At 42.5% G+C, this 18,312-nt stretch overlaps 1 protein-coding gene across 1 annotated transcript; it reads left to right on the forward strand.

The window, feature by feature from the left end:
* Positions 1-14,482: 14,482 nt before the first annotated feature.
* Positions 14,483-16,411, forward strand: LOC126984356 (proteoglycan 4-like). Its single transcript, XM_050837968.1, has 3 exons — positions 14,483-14,551; positions 14,968-15,445; positions 16,339-16,411. Exons 1-3 carry the CDS (start codon positions 14,503-14,505, stop codon positions 16,409-16,411), a joined length of 600 nt encoding a protein of 199 aa, XP_050693925.1. The 5' UTR covers positions 14,483-14,502.
* Positions 16,412-18,312: the final 1,901 nt, after the last annotated feature.

Genomic DNA, 18,312 nt, shown 5'->3' on the forward strand with positions numbered 1-18,312 from the left:
CTTGCATCAGTGTGTGTAACAAGGTGTAATTTGAGGTTATCCTTCCGAATGAAACATTTCCCACAAACTTCACACTCATGATTTCTTTCACCAGTGTGTGTAAGGGTGTGTTTCTTGAGGGTACCCTTCTGACTGAAAAATTTCCCACAAACTTCACACTCATGATTTCTTTCACCAGTGTGTGTAAGAGTGTGTAATTTGAGGGTACCCTTCTGACTGAAACATTTTCCACAAACTTCACATTCATGCTTTCTTTCACCAGTGTGTGTAAGAGTGTGTAATTTGAGGTTACTCTTCTGAATGAAACATTTCCCACAAACTTCACACTCATGCTTTCTTTCACCAGTGTGTGTAAGAGTGTGTAATTTGAGGTGACCCTTCTGACTGAAATATTTCCCACAAACTTCACACTCATGATTTCTTTCACCAGTGTGTGTAAGGGAGTGTTTCTTGAGGTTACCCTTCAGACTGAAACATTTCCCACAAACTTCACACTCATGATTTCTTTCACCAGTGTGTGTAAGAGTGTGTAATTTGAGGGTAACCTTCGGTAACCTTCTGACTGAAACATTTCCCACAAACTTCACACTCATGATTTCTTTCACCAGTGTGTGTAAGGGTGTGTAATTTGAGGGTACCCTTCTGATTGAAACATTTCCCACAAACTTCACACTCATGGTTTCTTGCACCAGTGTGTGTAAGGGTGTGTGTGTTGAGGGTAACCTTCTGACTGAAACATTTCCCACAAACTTCACACTCATGATTTCTTGCACTGGTGTGTGTAAGGGTGTGTGTGTTGAGGTGACCCTTCTGATTGAAACATTTCCCACAAACTTCACACTCATGGTTTCTTGCACCAGTGTGTGTAACGGTGTGATGTTTGAGGTTACTCCTATTACTAAACCTTTTGCCACACTCCCGACTTTCATGAGGTCTTACATCAGAGTGTGTGGGTGTATTTGTTGAGGTCATCCTTCCCTGCATGTCTTTTCTCACACTCTTGGCTTTGGTCAGTAAACTTGTTCTCATTCTCAGATCTTCTCACACTTCTGAAATTCAAACTTCCCCCTTTGTGGATGAAGAGGCCAGCAGTTGTTGTTGTTGTTGGTGGTTGTGTTGGTGGTGTTTTTTATCACTCCTGAACCTCACACCAGTAGCAGTCTGCTCTTGCTGATCCCAGCCACTCCAGCTGCTGTCCCGCCTTGCAGCCTCCACTGCAACACTACTCTGGATGTGAGGAGTTGGCTGGCCTTGAGGAACCTCAGAGATGCTGGAGAAGGTGGCGAGGTTGCTTCAAAGCCACACTCAGTGACCAATTGAGCAGGCAAGGCGAGGGATGCACCAAGGAGTCCTGAAGTCAGCGGCAGCAGGGACGGAACAAGTACTGACCACAGCAACTGTCTCGATGCCTCACTTCAACACTAACACCAGTGGTGGACATTGGGACACAAAGTCATGTGCTGAAAAAAAAAAAAAAAAAAAGAACATGAGAACGTAAGGAGTCTGCAAGAGGCCGGTTGGCCTATACAAGGCAGCTCCTGTACACTCAACCCCACCTTACCTCACCATCCATGGCTTTATCTAACCTCTTCTTGAATGTATCTATGGTATTGGCACCCACAACATGGCTCCCAAGCCTGTTCCATTCGTCCACCACTCTATTGGTGAACCAATTCTTGCCTATGTCTTTGTTGAATCTGAATTTGTCTAACTTAAAACCATTGCCACGCGTCCTACCTGGCTCTTTCACACTCAAAATTTTATTGACATCCCCTTTATTAAATCCCTTCATCCATTTATAAACTTCGATCAAGTCTCCTCACAACCTTCGCCTTTCTAGAGAGTGTAGATTTAACTGCTTCAGCCTGTCTTCATAAGGCAAGTTTCTCACCCCCTGAATCATCTTTGTCATCCTCCTCTGTACAGATTCTAACATCTTGATATCCATTCTATAATAGGGGGACCAGAACTGAACTGCATAATCGAGATGAGGTCTAACTAGTGCTAAGTAAAGTTTGAGGATGACTTCAGCGCTCCTATTGCTCACGCTCCTTGAGATGAAACCTAGTACTCTGTTTGCCCGATTTTTAGCCTGAATGCGTTGAGCCCTAGGACGGGGAAACTGAAGTTGGTGGGAGGGATCAGGGTGGTGGTGGGTGCACCGAAGGCAAGCCACAGGCCACCGGGTCAGGCAAATAGTGCGTGTACTGATAATAAGCTAATGCAATATAATATATTCATTGATAAATATGTCTTTTGAACTAACCTAAGTAAATCTGAAGCGATATTCGTAACAATACTCAGACAGAACTACACGTAAATGGACAATATCCAGCGACCAAAGCTGCAAGCTTGATAGTTTTAAGGCCTGTTAACACATTAATCGCGTTTGGCAACTCAGCGCTCTTGCCTGCTCCGCGGAACTTTCAGGGCGCCCACCGGCCACCACGCCAGTGTCCATTGGACTTTTGCAGAGAGAGGAGTTATGTACCATTAAGAGAGGATAGCCTGTAGTATAGTGTAAAAATCCACGGTACAAATATATACCAAATCGCGGACCACTAATATTTTTTCCCTCTGCCGCGTATTGGTGCACCAATGTACCAGGCATGGGTTGGCGCATATATGTACCAGTTCGCGACGCACTGACGATATAGTCTTGTTCTGCTATTTGGTGTAGTTTTTATGATTATTATACGAGTTTGTGTCGATACAATATCTTACATTTTGATGAGCTGTACATAAAAAAACTATTAATAATGTTTTTTTCCCCTCCTTTTCAACAGAAATGAACCCGACCGTCTTTTAAGGAGGGCGATCGGATACCTCATCTGGTGATTCAGATGATTCAGGTTTTTTGTCAGTTCAGATGACCCAGATGATGAGCTCTCCGAGGAAAGTGACGAGTTAGAAACAGATGAAGAGCAGGATGGGGAACATTATTTTCTTCTCTGTAATGAGCAAAATTTTAATTTATAAGGATTTTTTTTTTTTTTACGTTATTTGCGGAGTGGTATTTCCCTCTACAGTTCAGTAAAAAACACTATAATAAATCAACCATTGGGATAATCTAATATTCCAAGTACTAGTAAGTAGTGATCTGGAGCATTATTTTTTCTGTTATGAAAGCAAGATTTTCATTTATTAGGATTTTTTTTTTTTTTTTTTTTACGTTGTTTGATATGAGGGGCATTTGCCTCTACAGTTGATTACTGTTACATAATGAAATGCTTATATTTGGAAGCAAAATGTCACCAAACTTTAAATGTATTTTGGATGCCTTTACATAGCTATATATTTATCACCTTATCATTTTGAACTTATTACCTGGTACCATTGCAACACATCTGCAGTCATAATAAATACAAATTTACCCACAAATTGTTTATATACTCATGTTTGTAAAAGTTTATAGAAAGGGCTATTCGGGCCACAGATGTACCAATATGCAACAAGTGAAACATCTGCTCAGCACACTGGCGGCCCAGTAAGTGAACAAGGTATAAACAATCATATGTGAACATTTCATGACAATCAAATGAATACAAATGGCAAGACACATGAAATGGAAAAAAAAATCTTAAGGAGCCAAAATCTTGAAAATTTGTTTTTTACACAAAAAAAATTTCACAAAATCGACAAAACGTCTGACAGTCTTTTGTAAAGTATCAATATAATCTACAACTAAACGGCAATTTTTCTCATTTTGTACATTTTTTTAAAATGTAAAAAGAAAACGGAAGAAAAAGTGGAGAAAATTATTAGTGAAAATGAATTTCAATTTTTTTAAGCCAGAACAAAAAATGAAAAAAATTACAAAATGAGAAATGTAGATCTATACACAAAGTTTCTATGGTATATTTTTTTCAACTAAAGTCTGTGAAACAAAAATAAGATTTTATGCTTTGTTTGAGTCTCCTCTACACATTCTGCAAAATTTCACAAAATTCACAGAATGTCATACACTTACACCAACAAACAACATACTAAAATTTCAAAGCCATAGGGCATACTGTGTGCCCAGGAGGGACCCCCCCCCCAGCGCCCTCCTTAACCCAAGAACGTGGACAGACCCTTTTTTAGGCTTTCACGAGTCGTGGCTGTGGTACGGTGGACCCTAAAAAGGGCTCGCCATAAAACGCCTAATTCGAGCTAATTGTAGGCGGTGATGGCATAGTGCAACCCACCATGAATGCCCTAGGTCAATGTGGTGGGTGGGTGATATTGAGGTGGGCTTTTTTGTCATAGGTGGTGCTGTAAGGTCGTGGCATACAGAATTAGCTATCCATACAGTGATCGCTTGGCAAATTCTCTGTAGTACACAACAAGCGACTCTCGGCTAGCTGCCACGCATCACGAGACTCTTTATTTTGTAACAAACATCACCCAAAAAGAATGGAGTTTGAGTAAAAGTAAATATTTGTAACGGTTTTATGGTTATGAGAGGAGTACTCTGATGTACGTTCCATGCTCTTTTCTTAGTCTCAAAATACAGAGTTATTTTGTCGTTTCTCAGGCACTTCTCAGCTTTCCCATAGCCGAAGCCTACGGGTTAATAAGGCAGTGAGGCCGCTGATTGGGTGAGCGCTGGCGATGACGTCATTAGACTCCCAGCGAATCACAAGCATGTTTTCAGAGCTCAGCCAATCGTACGGCTTCATCTGTGGCTTTAAAATGACCTGTCCTCTCTTTCTGTTTTCTTTCTTTTTCCAAGGTACGTATTTTGAGATAACAAGGGAGTACAGGAGGAAAAAAAGTGAGCTCCGGGGGGCAGCATGACCCAATTATAATGGCACCACTATAAACAGTTGCCTGCGCCATGACAGGCTCGGGGCCGACCATTAGGCTCAGATGGATAGTTTACCGGCGCCAAAAGCCACATAAAAAAAAATAAAAAAAAAAACTCCACGGGTCGGAACAAATAAGCGCTTTTTCAGTGTTTTCAATACCTTGAGTTTCGCGACCCTCGAGTTTAGCGCTACACCTTCGGAATGAAGCGAGCATGAAACTCGAGAGGGTACTGTAGTCATAACATAAATACTGGCCTAAGGCAAAAACCTTCTCTTTCATCGCACTTTTATTTATCCTGAAATGTACACATTTCCATTTTTTGTGGGTAATAAATAGCCATAGGAACAGTGGTGGTTGGCCCAAGCCCGACGTGGTGCAGGCAAGTGTTTATACTGGCGCCGTCTATTCTTGGCTCATGCTGCGCCCGGAAGCTCATTCTTGATTTCCCTTTGACAGTTCCTTTAGAGTCCACGTTGATGGGTGGTCTTCAGGACAGCATGTGGGTGGTCTTGGGGAAAGCTCCTGGCGGCGGATGCTCAAACGGTCGTATCTCAACATTTGGTCCTAAATCCGCCATTGTGGTCGCAAGTGCTGCCCCGTGCGATGTTCAAAAAACGTCCTAGACGCCATCTTGTGCCCTCAGCAGGGCTAGATCCGACCAGTTTCCGTCCTAACCCGTCGCCATTGAAGAAGTGTTTCCGCCTCATCCACATCTCCACCTCTATACACAATATAAGGTACGTGTTTGAGCTCCTACCTTTGTATAGCTTTACATTAAGGTGGCAAGAGTCACATGAAGGACAATTACGATGATATGTGGGCTGGTTATGGAGAAATAAGGTAGGGCACATGAGGCAGTGGTGTGGGTTGTTTTCATCAATATTTCTTAATCCCATGGAGTTCTTAAAGCTTCCATGCATATGAATATTGTTGTTTGAGCGTAGCAAGAGTCACATGAAGGACAATTACGATGATACGTGGGCTGGTTATGGAGAAATAAGGTAGGGCACATGAGGCAGTGGTGTGGGTTGTTTTCATCAATATTTCTTAATCCCATGGAGTTCTTAAAGCTTCCATGCATATGAATATTGTTGTTTGAGCGTAGCAAGAGTCACATGAAGGACAATTACGATGATATGTGGGCTGGTTATGGAGAAATAAGGTAGGGCACATGAGGCAGTGATGTGGGTTGTTTTTATCAATATTTCTTAATCCCATGGAGTTCTTAAAGCTTCCATGCATATGAATAGCGTTGTTTGAGCGTAGCAAGAGTCACTGGGGCTGGGAAGGGCAGGGTGTTGTTCTACTTAATTCTAGTAATGTGGTTATTTCTGTGTTTCACAGATGGAGTATGTTGCGGTATACGTTTTCAGTCGCAGACTGCGCAGAAAGGAGATATCGGGACCCACTTGACCCACTACACGTTAGTGATGAACATCTGTTGCGGGTGTATAGATTTCCCCGTCAAGAAATCATCAGGCTCTGTGATGAGCTGCGTCCCCACCTGGAAAGGAGAACCAGGAGGGCACATGCACTCCCAACTCACACCCAGGTTCTGGCTGCACTAAGGTTTTTGCAAGTGGCAGCGTCCAAACTGTTATTGGAGACACTGTTGGAATGGACCAATCAAGTGTTAGTAGGGCCATTGACAAAGTAACTCAAGTACTTTGTGTAAAGGCCAGTCAAGAGATAAAGATGCCAACCACAGCAATAGATATCAACAGAGCTATGCAGGACTTCAGACGCACTGGTAACTTTCCAAGAGTGATAGGTGCCATTGATGGAACCCACATTCGCATCAAGGCCCCAGAGGAAAATGAAGAGATTTATGTCAACCGGAAACAATTCCACTCCCTAAATATACAGGCTGTGGGTGACACCAACAACAAGATCATCAGCTACGACACCAGTTACCCGCACACATGATTCCTTTATATGGAGACACTGTGCCCTTAAGCAGCGGTTCCTTGCTGGTCATTTTGGAGATGCTCTTTTAATAGGTATGTTTCCTTATATATTCCATGTAATTCTATCAAATTACCTGTGCTTTCGTACCACATGCCTACATGTTCAGATTTTTGCCTGCATAGAAGAAACCTCATAATTGTATATTATATCTTGTGATTACATGTTAATGAATGTTAACCTTCTAGACATGTCATATTGTTATGATAACAAAACTCTTAGTAGAACTGCATATGACATTAAAATTTTAACATAGTTTCATGCATTTCGTAGTGGAAAGACTGTCTCATAACACTACATTGTCAATGCCACATCATGTTACTCATCAAGCTCGTCTATACATGATGTCAACAGTAAATGGTATTATTATGAGGGTCTGGCAGTTCAACAACTTTCTTAGTGATTACAAGCAGCCAGCCACAGTTGGGTTACCATCAGTACAAAAGTAACAAAATATCACTGCAATTTTTTAGCATTATTGACAACACCAAGGCACAGCTACCCATACTCAAATTGTTCCTATGCTAAATGAATAATGAATTAATGAATTTTCCATTTCACAGGAGACAGTGGGTATCCTCTGGAGCCATTCCTGATGAACCCAGGTGTACACCGACAACACCTGGGGAGGAACGCTACAACCAGAGCCATCGAAGGACAAGATGCATTGTTGAGCGGACGTTTGGGATCCTCAAGTCAAGGTTCAGGTGCCTTCACGAGTCAGGAGGAAGTTTGCAGTACGACCCCGAGAAGACAATGAAGATTGCGACTTCTTGCATGCTCCTGCACAACTACTGTGTGGATCATCGCATTCCCTATGTTGGTGATCTTGTGCAAGAAGAAGAAGTACCAGTTCAGCATGTGAGAGACAACAGACAGGTTCATGGTCCAGTTGTCAGGCAGAAATTATTAGAAACTTCTTTTCCTGAGTATAGGTAGGCATATATGTAGACCTTGCAGTTATTAATAGATTGCTTTCATATGTAAATGTGCAGAACTCACAGTTGGAGCATAAGAATAAAACAAGAAACCATAATGACCACATGCTCATCTTTCTTGATCTGAATTTATGTTAATTATTATTAATATCTAATTAATATCAGCTTACACCTGCAGATTGCGTATGGTGCACCGGTGGCCGAGTGGTCAGCGTGTGTACGATCCAGAGGACTGTACTCCCATTGCAAGACGCTGAGAGAATTCAGCCATGGACACTTGGTGGAGGGTTACCAACATGCTGCCCAGATCTTCAGTCAACCTTAACTTCTGCATCTTTGATCAAGAGAGGCACCAGGGCTAACACTTCCTCACCACACATTCTCATCACCTAGTTTGATACCCTAATTGTCCCTCTCACATACCTTATACATTTCAGCACTCTGTACTTTTGACTTGCTTATCATCCTCTTCAACTCTTTAATTGTTGGCCATTTCTCTGCTTCATATAACATAACTAACCTCACATATGCACAGTAGCCATTTAACTTGTTCCTTAACCATGTGTTTCAGAATGTGTGTACGTGGTGATCCACAGGACTCGTTTCCCACCGCAAGACGCTGAGAGTTTCAGCCATGGACATGTGGTGGAGGGTTACCAACATGCTGCCCAGCAGATCTTCGGTCAACCCTAACTTCAGCGTCTTCGGTCAAGAGGTTCACCACCTCCACACCACAGTCTCATCACCTAGTTTGGTACCCTACTTGTCCATCTCACATACCCCATGTATCTCAGCATTCTGCACTCTTGCCCAGGGAGTGCGGATATTGATTAGTGATGAACCAGGTTGGCGAGGAATGTTTATGGAGGAATGGGAAGGTGCTCATTGCTGGTAAAACTAAAACCCATTTCAATGAAATAACATTCTGATGAACCCCAGCAGTGAGGTAGTCAATTTACCGGCAAAGGCACAACAACCCTTAATCATATTAAAAGCATATGACTGACCTGTGTGATTATCTTCCTGTGTTTATGACTGTAATTATTTATCCTATGTACTGTAATGACTGTTGTGCTAACTGAAGCTGTACTGTTCATACAACAGGTTAATCAAATTAAAAGCATATGGATCACTGCGTAATGTGTGATTACTTTTTTCTATAATTATGATTTCTTTTTACCTACAAGAAAGTAACATACCTTCTTGTATAATGGCTTGCTGGAATGCGTACACTTGTCCAGAAAGGCCATTTGAATCTCTTTAGAAACACAAAACTTTTAAAAATATTCCTTTTACTGTCAATGAACAATGTTACATACACAAACAAAAATAAGGTGTAAAATTGCTCAAAAGAGCAAGCGTATATATACGTACTAAACACTTCCCTAAGAGGTATATATATATATATATATATATATATATATATATATATATATATATATATATATATATATATATATATATATATATATATATATATATATACACACACACACTAAACACTGTACGGGTTAAGCAAAGGAAGCAGCTCGAGGGAAGGGCACAAAAATAAAACCAAATACAAATCACTGCTCCAATAAAGAGTTAAGAGGAGAGGACAATTTGTGGGTGTCCTGATCAATATTCTCCTCTTGAAATAGTGTGTTGTAGGCAGGAGGAAAAACAGATGAAGGAAGATTGCTCCAGAGTTTACCAGTGTAAGGGCTGAAAGAGTGAAAATGCTACTGGTTAACTATTGCATAAGGGATTTATTTCGACAATAAAGGGATGAGCTCCCACCAGGGGATGGCCACGGCAGACGAGTTTCCATCTCCAGACACTCCCTTGCTTTCTCAAAGTTTCAAGGACCTTTCACCCTCTCCCTAACGTACTCTTGCACCCTATCTCCATTTCACTGGAGATTTTCTAACATTCCTCCCTCTCACTCACATATCATAGACTCTTACTCTCCTCACTTCGCTCCATGTGACCAAACCACTTTAAAGTCTGCCCTTCACTTCTTCCCTCATCCCCATGACCTATTCCAAAACGCTCATACACACTTGCATTACTCATTGCAGCCATTCTAGTCACACCACAAGCACTTCTCAAAAAACTCCTTTCCACTGCCTGCATTCTAGACCTATTGACTTTCATGTTTCACTAGCATATGTGAGGGTTGGTACTATTACTGTATTTCTCAAATCCCTCTTTACCTCCATGCTCACACTTCTGCCATTCATGATACGTCCCAAAGACTCTACCACCCTTCTTCCTTGCAATGCCCTTTCTCTTGTCTCTCCCTCCATACCCCAATGCTTGCACATAACTAATCCAAGGTATTTACACTCATCATTCAAAATTATTTTGCATTTATTTTCACATAAAAATAATCATTCTCTACCTCAATTGCCTTATTCCACCCATGAAACCAAATTAAATACATATTTGTACCTTTAGTTGCACATATGAGTCTGGTATGAGATGAAACGGGAGCAAATAACATCAGTACCAAAGGTCTTTACTAAATATCACAGTTGAGATGAACGAATAGACCCAAAACAGGGTTTGCATACAATGTATACAAAACCTACATCAATATTGCACATTAAATAGCTTGTCCTGTTTGAACAGTGTCCAGTAGCAGTGGCACAACTTACAAGTAACTGTGCCATGCATAGTTCTGACAATAGTATGCATGATAAAAAGACTACCACAGCCTATCACAGGAGTTGCAGATATCACATGCAAATGTAACACAATATATTGACTAGGTGACATGAATGACACATATGTATATCACAGTGATTCCCAATATCACACATACATAATGCATAAATATATTCAATGGCTATTTGTGTTTGTGACATGAACGACACACATGTATATCACAGTGATTATTCCAAAGCTTTTGACTTCACATTATAAAAATATAACCGTTCTCTTACTTATCCACATTATAAAAATATAACTGTTCCTCCTTCAAGGTGTAGGAGTTCTGTAGGCTTTGCTCGTCACCCGTCACTGATGGTGGGCTCGCCCAATGTGAAGGCATCGGGAAAGTCCACCGCACAGTTGGGTCTTTGGCTAGTCGGGGGATAAATCCCCTGGCTACCCAGGGTACGTCAATGGACCGTACTGTTTTGACTTAACTCGGTTCCTCTTTTCTAGTTTGGAAAAAAATAATAATGGCTGTCGTTTGGAGCCTTATGTCCAAACGTAGTACCTGCTGATAGAAAAAAATGCATTTATGCTTTGCTGGTAAGGTTTTAAGGTTTGCGTCTGTGTGTGGTGTGTGTGACCACTGAGGGGCGAATGTGACGCGGGCCACAGTCTCCTGAGCGGCCCAAACGGGCAAAACACAGCTTGGGAGGTTTCGTATTTTTTTGCCCAGCAGCTTAAAAATGATTGAACTTGCTGTTGAATAATTGCTAGTTGAAGTACCTGTAGCTATTTTGACCTCTGGCCTTAAGATAAGAGATTTACAGACATCCTCTCCAGCGAGAGGGCGTCGGTAAACACTTATCTTAAGACCAGAGGTCAAAATAGCTACGAACAATTATTTGACAGCAAGTTAAATCATTTTTAAGCTACTGGAGAGCAAAATAAAGCCCTGGGCAAAAAAATATACGAAACCTCCCACGCTGTGTTTTGTCCATTTGGGCCGCTCAGGAGACTGCAGCCTGCGGCACATTCGCCCCTCACTGGTCACACACACCACACACAGACGCAAGCCTTAAAATCTGACCAGCAAAGGGTAAATCCTTTTTTTTTTTCTACCAGCAGGTACCACATTTGGCTCCAAACGACAGCCAGTATTATTTTTTTCTGAAATAGAAAAAAGGAACTGAGTTAAGTCAAAACAGTACTTGTCTCCGAGTCGCCGCCGGATAGCCAATACGGTCCATTGCAGAGACCTCAAGTTGTCAAACATGAGGTCTCTGCAGGCGGGTGCTGCAGATAAACATGCACATTACTGTGGCAGTTTACCTGCAGCACACCGTATAGCAGCTGCAATCTCTGAACCAGCGCGAGCAATTGCTTGCTCCAGCCTGTCGGTCATCCTCTCCACCGAAGTGTGGAGTGTCTTCTGCACTTCAAACATCTGCTCCAGTAGGTTAACGTCCTGTGCAGGATGTTGTGCAGTTCTCCGGTGGCTGGCTGGGCGGGTGGGAGTGTGGCTGGCTGGGCGGGTGGGAGTGTGGTTGGCTGGGCGGGCATAGGTTTGGTGGGTCGTTGAGGGCCTGGGCCTTGATGCCTGTCTTGGGGTGCCCATAAATGCCACATATAAATGGTCATTAAGGGCCGCAGGCATATCCACTGGTATAACCTCGGTTTTTTTTTTTTTTTTTTACATTGCAGCCTATTGCGCCGGTAGGCTTCTTCCAGGTGGATCCTGATGGTCGGTCCAAGGCTTCTTTCCGGTAGGTCCTGATGGTCGGCCCAGCCCGTTCTGGCGCAGGCGAGTGTTTATAGTGGCGCCATCTTGCATTGGCTCATGCTGCCCTCCCAGAGCTCATCTTTAATCCTAGAATCTAGAGTCCGGGTTGATAGGTGGTCTTCTGGAGAGCATGTGGGTAGTTTTAAGCCACTCGGCGGCGGCTGAAAAATCCCAGCTTGGTGGCACCGGGCGGGGATTGAACTCGCGTCCTCCTGAACACGAGGCCGTTACTTTGACGACTCAGCCACCGCCTCCCCTATATACTGGTGGGCTGCACCTGCCTCCACTCCTCTTCCTCCTCCTCCTCCTCTACAGGTGTTGCAGCATCCTGGCGCCGGATGCTCAAAGGGGTGGTAACTTAGCCCCGGAGACGGTTGTAAGTCACGGGTCGCGTCGCAAGTTAGCTCCCCGCTAGGACCGTCCTCCGCAGCGATGCACAGCGCGGTCGCAGCGGGGTGCTAAGGGTTAGCCCTATGGTTCATGAGTGAGGCGGTAGAGGGCCGGCAGCTCACCAGCTGATGTGATTGCAACCAATGGAAATCACTGAAACAAAGAAGACAGCCAATCAGGATCGAGGAAGGTGTTTGTAAACAAACGATGGAAACTTGGGCATTTGGTGCGGGGCCGTCTAGCCAGACCACTTGCTACGCTTCCCTACTTCCTTCCATTCTTCCACCGACTGTTTCAGTGGCAACACCTGACCTCGTAGAGCCCGACCACTCCTCACACCAGTCATCCGTGCCTCACTTGGCCCATCCTCAAGAAGACGCAAACAGGGCCATTGCTGTTTGTAATATTCATAAATGATCTCCCTGATAAAATATCAAATGATAGTGAAGTATATATGTATGCGGATGATACTAAGATCTTTAGATGCATTAAAGAAGAAGATGACTGTCGGAAGTTGCAGCAAGATGTGTTAGACTTATATTCATGGAGTGAAAAATGGTTATTAAGATTTCATCCAGACAAATGCAAATACATGAGAATAGGAAGAACATCTGTTGAAGATCAAGGATATCACATGGAGAAACAGTTAATGAGGATTACTACAGAGAAAGATGTGGGTGTCATTATAAACAATAAACTAAGTTGTGCTGACCATCTAGTAGAAAAAGTAAATAAAGCCAATAATTTAGTGGGAATAATTAGAAGAACTTTTGTTTCATTGGATTCTGAAATATTTAAATCCTTGTTTAAGGCACTGGTAAGGCCATGCATTGAATACGCCAACCAAGTATGGAGTCCTTACTTGGTGAAAGACATTGAAATTGTGGAAAACGTTCAGCGAAGGGCTACTAGGATGGTGCCTGAACTCAAGGGACTTTCCTACGAAGAGAGACTGAGGAAGCTGAGACTGCCCACACTGGCATATAGAAGAGCAAGGGGAGATCTAATTGAGGCCTATAAGATACTCACTGGGAAATATGATGATGCATGTACCAGAGGAATATTGAAACTTAGAGAAGAAAGCAGGAGTAGGGAAATTCATTGAAACTGTTTTAGTCAAGATCACGGTTGGATGTAAGGAAGTATGCTTTCCCAAGTAGAGTAGTGAATAATTGGAATCAACTGCCTGAGTGGGTGGTGACGGCAACAACAGTGATTCAGTTTGAATCCAGACTCGATCAATTCTGGGCTAACCAAGATTTGAAATATAATTACAAGGCTCAAATCATCCACCACACACTGCCACAAGTTGTTAACGTAGATCTGGAGTCACAGGCGTAAGCCTTCCAGGAGGTCTTCTGTAAGTATCTGTAAGTAAGTATTTCCCCTAGTTCGTATAGACTAGCCATAATGTAGAAAACTAATGAAATATTGGTCGGAGTCAGATGCCACACCCTGCCCTTCCAAGCCCCAACACCCTGCCACACCTTGCCCTTCCAAGCCCCAACACCCTGCCACACCCTGCCCTTCCAAGCCCCAACACCCTGCCACACCCTGCCCTTCCAAGCCCCAACACCCTGCCACACCCTGCCCTTCCAAGCCCCAACAACAAAAGAACCAAAGAACATCCGGAAACTACAAGACGCCGGCTGGCCTACACTGGACCCTCTTATCCCATGAGCCCTGACTTTATTTAACAGTCTCTGGTGAGGTACCTTATCGAAGGCCTTACTAAAATCAAGATAAACCACATCATAGCTCTCATCATTGTCAGCTGCCCGTATACTCTATTGTAAAAGGATATAAGATTAGTAAGGCACGACTTTCCTTCAGTAAACCCATGCTGTGAGTCATGAATTAAAATATGTCTGTCATATAAACTGCCTGCTAAATGTTACCATTCATCATTTTCCTTTCTTCTCAGGTGGCGGCCCAGCACAAAAGACACATTATTCAGTGGCGGAAGAAATTGTGGGCTTAATTCCTGTGGAGGCCATCATGGGCCATCGTGGGATTCCAAACCCGGACCAATTGGCACTGACACAGGGTGAGACATAAAAATATATTTGCGTTATGATCAGAAATATGATTCTTACTGAATGATAACGATTAACCATTGAATATTGTTATGTGTAATACTAACTACACATACACTATCTTGTGTTAACTACACAGTGTACACCAGAAAGTCAAAATGTATACACATTAGTTATATTGTTGTAATATACATTTACAACCTAAAAAAACAATATGTTAGGAGCAAGTTTCACATTTGAAATAGACCTAATACTTGTTATATATTTTTAGTCTTAATTCTACAGTAAATGTTAATTTAATTTATGATATTTAGTATCTAGGCACTAGGAGGCATAGATTCCTCAAGGCTCCCGGGAGGGTGTAGGAACTTAGCAATGGTTTAATAATACCGCTGTATAGCATTTATATGTTGTGATTTCCTTACAGAATACCAGGATGCTGCAACACCTGTAGAGGAGGAGGAGGAGGAAGAGGAGTGGAGGCAGGTGCAGCCCACCACCGAGGTTATACCAGTGGATATGCCTGCGGCCCTTAATGACCATTTATATGTGGCATTTATGGGCACCCCAAGACAGGCATCAAGGCCCAGGCCCTCAACGACCCACCACCCCTATGCCCGCCCAGCCAACCACACTCCCACCCGCCCAGCCAGCCACACTCCCACCCGCCCAGCCAGCCACACTCCCACCCGCCCAGCCAGCCACACTCCCACCCGCCCAGCCAGCCACACTCCCACCCGCCCAGCCAGCCACCGGAGAACTGCACAACATCCTGCACAGGACATTAACCTACTGGAGCAGATGTTTGAAGTGCAGAAGACACTCCACACTTCGGTGGAGAGGATGACCGACAGGCTGGAGCAAGCAATTGCTCGCGCTGGTTCAGAGATTGCAGCTGCTATACGGTGTGCTGCAGGTAAACTGCCAGTAATGTGCATGTTTATCTGCAGCATTTGCCTGCAGAGACCTCATGTTTGACAACTTGAGGTCTCTGCAATGGACCGTATTGGCTATCCGGGCGACTGGAGACAAGTAGCTGTTTTGACTTAACTCAGTTCCTTTTTCTATTTCAGAAAAAATAATACTGGCTGTCGTTTGGAGCCAAATGTGGTACCTGCTGGTAGAAAAAAAAGGATTTACCCTTTGCTGGTCAGATTTTAAGGCTTGCGTCTGTGTGTGGTGTGTGTGACCAGTGAGGGGCGAATGTGCCTCAGGCTGCAGTCTCCTGAGCGGCCCAAATGGACAAAACACAGCTTGGGAGGTTTCGTATTTTTTGCCCAGGGCTTTATTTTGCTCTCCAGTAGCTTAAAATGATTTAACTTGCTGTCAAATAATTGTTAGTAGATTTTGACCTCTGGTCTTAAGATAAGTGTTTACCGACGCCTCTCGCTGGAGAGGATGTCTGTAAATCTCTTATCTTAAGGCCAGAGGTCAAAATAGCTACAGGTACTTTAACTAGCAATTATTCAACAGCAAGTTCAATCATTTTTAAGCTGCTGGGCAAAAAAATACGAAACCTCCCAAGCTGTGTTTTGCCCGTTTGGGCCGCTCAGGAGACTGTGGCCACACACATTCCCTCAGTGGTCACACCCACCACACACAGACGCAAACCTTAAAACCTTACCAGCAAAGCATAAATGCATTTTTTTCTATCAGCAGGTACTACGTTTGGACATAAGGCTCCAAACGACAGCCATTATTATTTTTTTCCAAACTAGAAAAGAGGAACCGAGTTAAGTCAAAACAGTACGGTCCATTGACGTACCCTGGGTAGCCAGGGGATTTATCCCCCGACTAGCCAAAGACCCAACTGTGCGGTGGACTTTCCCGATGCCTTCACATTGGGCGAGCCCACCATCAGTGACGGGTGACGAGCAAAGCCTACAGAACTCCTACACCTTGAAGGAGGAACAATTATATTTTATAATGTGGATAAGTAAGAGAACGGTTATATTTTTATAATGTGAAGTCAAAAGCTTTGGAATAATCACTGTGATATACATGTGTGTCGTTCATGTCACAAACACAAATAGCCATTGAATATATTTATGCATTATGTATGTGTGATATTGGGAATCACTGTGATATACATATGTGTCATTCATGTCACCTAGTCAATATATTGTGTTACATTTGCATGTGATATCTGCAACTCCTGTGATAGGCTGTGGTAGTCTTTTTATCATGCATACTATTGTCAGAACTATGCATGGCACAGTTACTTGTAAGTTGTGCCACTGCTACTGGACACTGTTCAAACAGGACAAGCTATTTAATGTGCAATATTGATGTAGGTTTTGTATACATTGTATGCAAACCCTGTTTTGGGTCTATTCGTTCATCTCAACTGTGATATTTAGTAAAGACCTTTGGTACTGATGTTATTTGCTCCGTTTCATCTCATACCAGACTCATATGTGCAACTAAAGGTACAAATATGTATTTAATTTGGTTTCATGGGTGGAATAAGGCAATTGAGGTAGAGAATGATTATTTTATGTGAAAATAAATGCAAAATAATTTTGAATGATGAGTGTAAATACCTTGGATTAGTTATGTGCAAGCATTGGGGTATGGAGGAGAGACAAGAGAAAGGGCATTGCAAGGAAGAAGGGTGGTAGAGTCTTTGGGACGTATCATGAATGGCAGAAGTGTGAGCATGGAGGTAAAGAGGATTTGAGAAATACAGTAATAGTACCAACCTCACATATGCTAGTGAAACATGAAAGTCAATAGGTCTAGAATGCAGGCAGTGGAAAGGAGTTTTTTGAGAAGTGCTTGTGGTGTGACTAGAATGGCTGCAATGAGTAATGCAAGTGTGTATGAGCGTTTTGGAATAGGTCATGGGGATGAGGGAAGAAGTGAAGGGCAGACTTTAAAGTGGTTTGGTCACATGGAGCGAAGTGAGGAGAGTAAGAGTCTATGATATGTGAGTGAGAGGGAGGAATGTTAGAGAAAATCTCCAGTGAAATGGAGATAGGGTGCAAGAGTACGTTAGGGAGAGGGTGAAAGGTCCTTGAAACTTTGAGAAAGCAAGGAGTGTCTGGAGAGATGGAAACTCGTCTGCCGTGGCCATCCCCTGGTGGGAGCTCATCCCTTTATTGTCGAAATAAATCCCTTATGCAATATTTAACCAGTAGCATTTTCACTCTTTCAGCCCTTACACTGGTAAACTCTGGAGCAATCTTCCTTCATCTGTTTTTCCTCCTGCCTACAACACACTATTTCAAGAGGAGAATATTGATCAGGACACCCACAAATTGTCCTCCTCTTAACTCTTTATTGGAGCAGTGATTTGTATTTGGTTTTATTTTTTGTGCCCTTCCCTCGAGCTGCTTCCTTTGCTTAACCTACAGTGTTTAGTGTGTGTGTATATATATATATATATATATATATATATATATATATATATATATATATATATATATATATATATATATATATATATATATATATATATATATATATATATAGCTCTTAGTTGAGTGTTTTGTACGTATATATACGCTGTCTCTTTTGAGCTATTTGACACAGTTTTTTTTTGTTTGTGTATGTTACTTTGTTCTGTGACAGTAAAAGGAATATTTTTAAAAGTTTTTTTGTGTTTCTAAAGAGATTCAAAATGGCCTTTCTGGACAAGTGTACGCATTCCAGCAAGCCATTATACAAGAAGGTATGTTACTTTCTTGTAGGTAAAAAGAAATCATAATTATAGAAAAAAGTAATCACACATTATGCAGTGATCCATATGCTTTTAATTTGATTAACCTGT

This window comes from Eriocheir sinensis, chromosome 57, assembly GCF_024679095.1.
Source record: "Eriocheir sinensis breed Jianghai 21 chromosome 57, ASM2467909v1, whole genome shotgun sequence".
In the NCBI taxonomy this organism is placed as follows: domain Eukaryota; kingdom Metazoa; phylum Arthropoda; class Malacostraca; order Decapoda; family Varunidae; genus Eriocheir; species Eriocheir sinensis.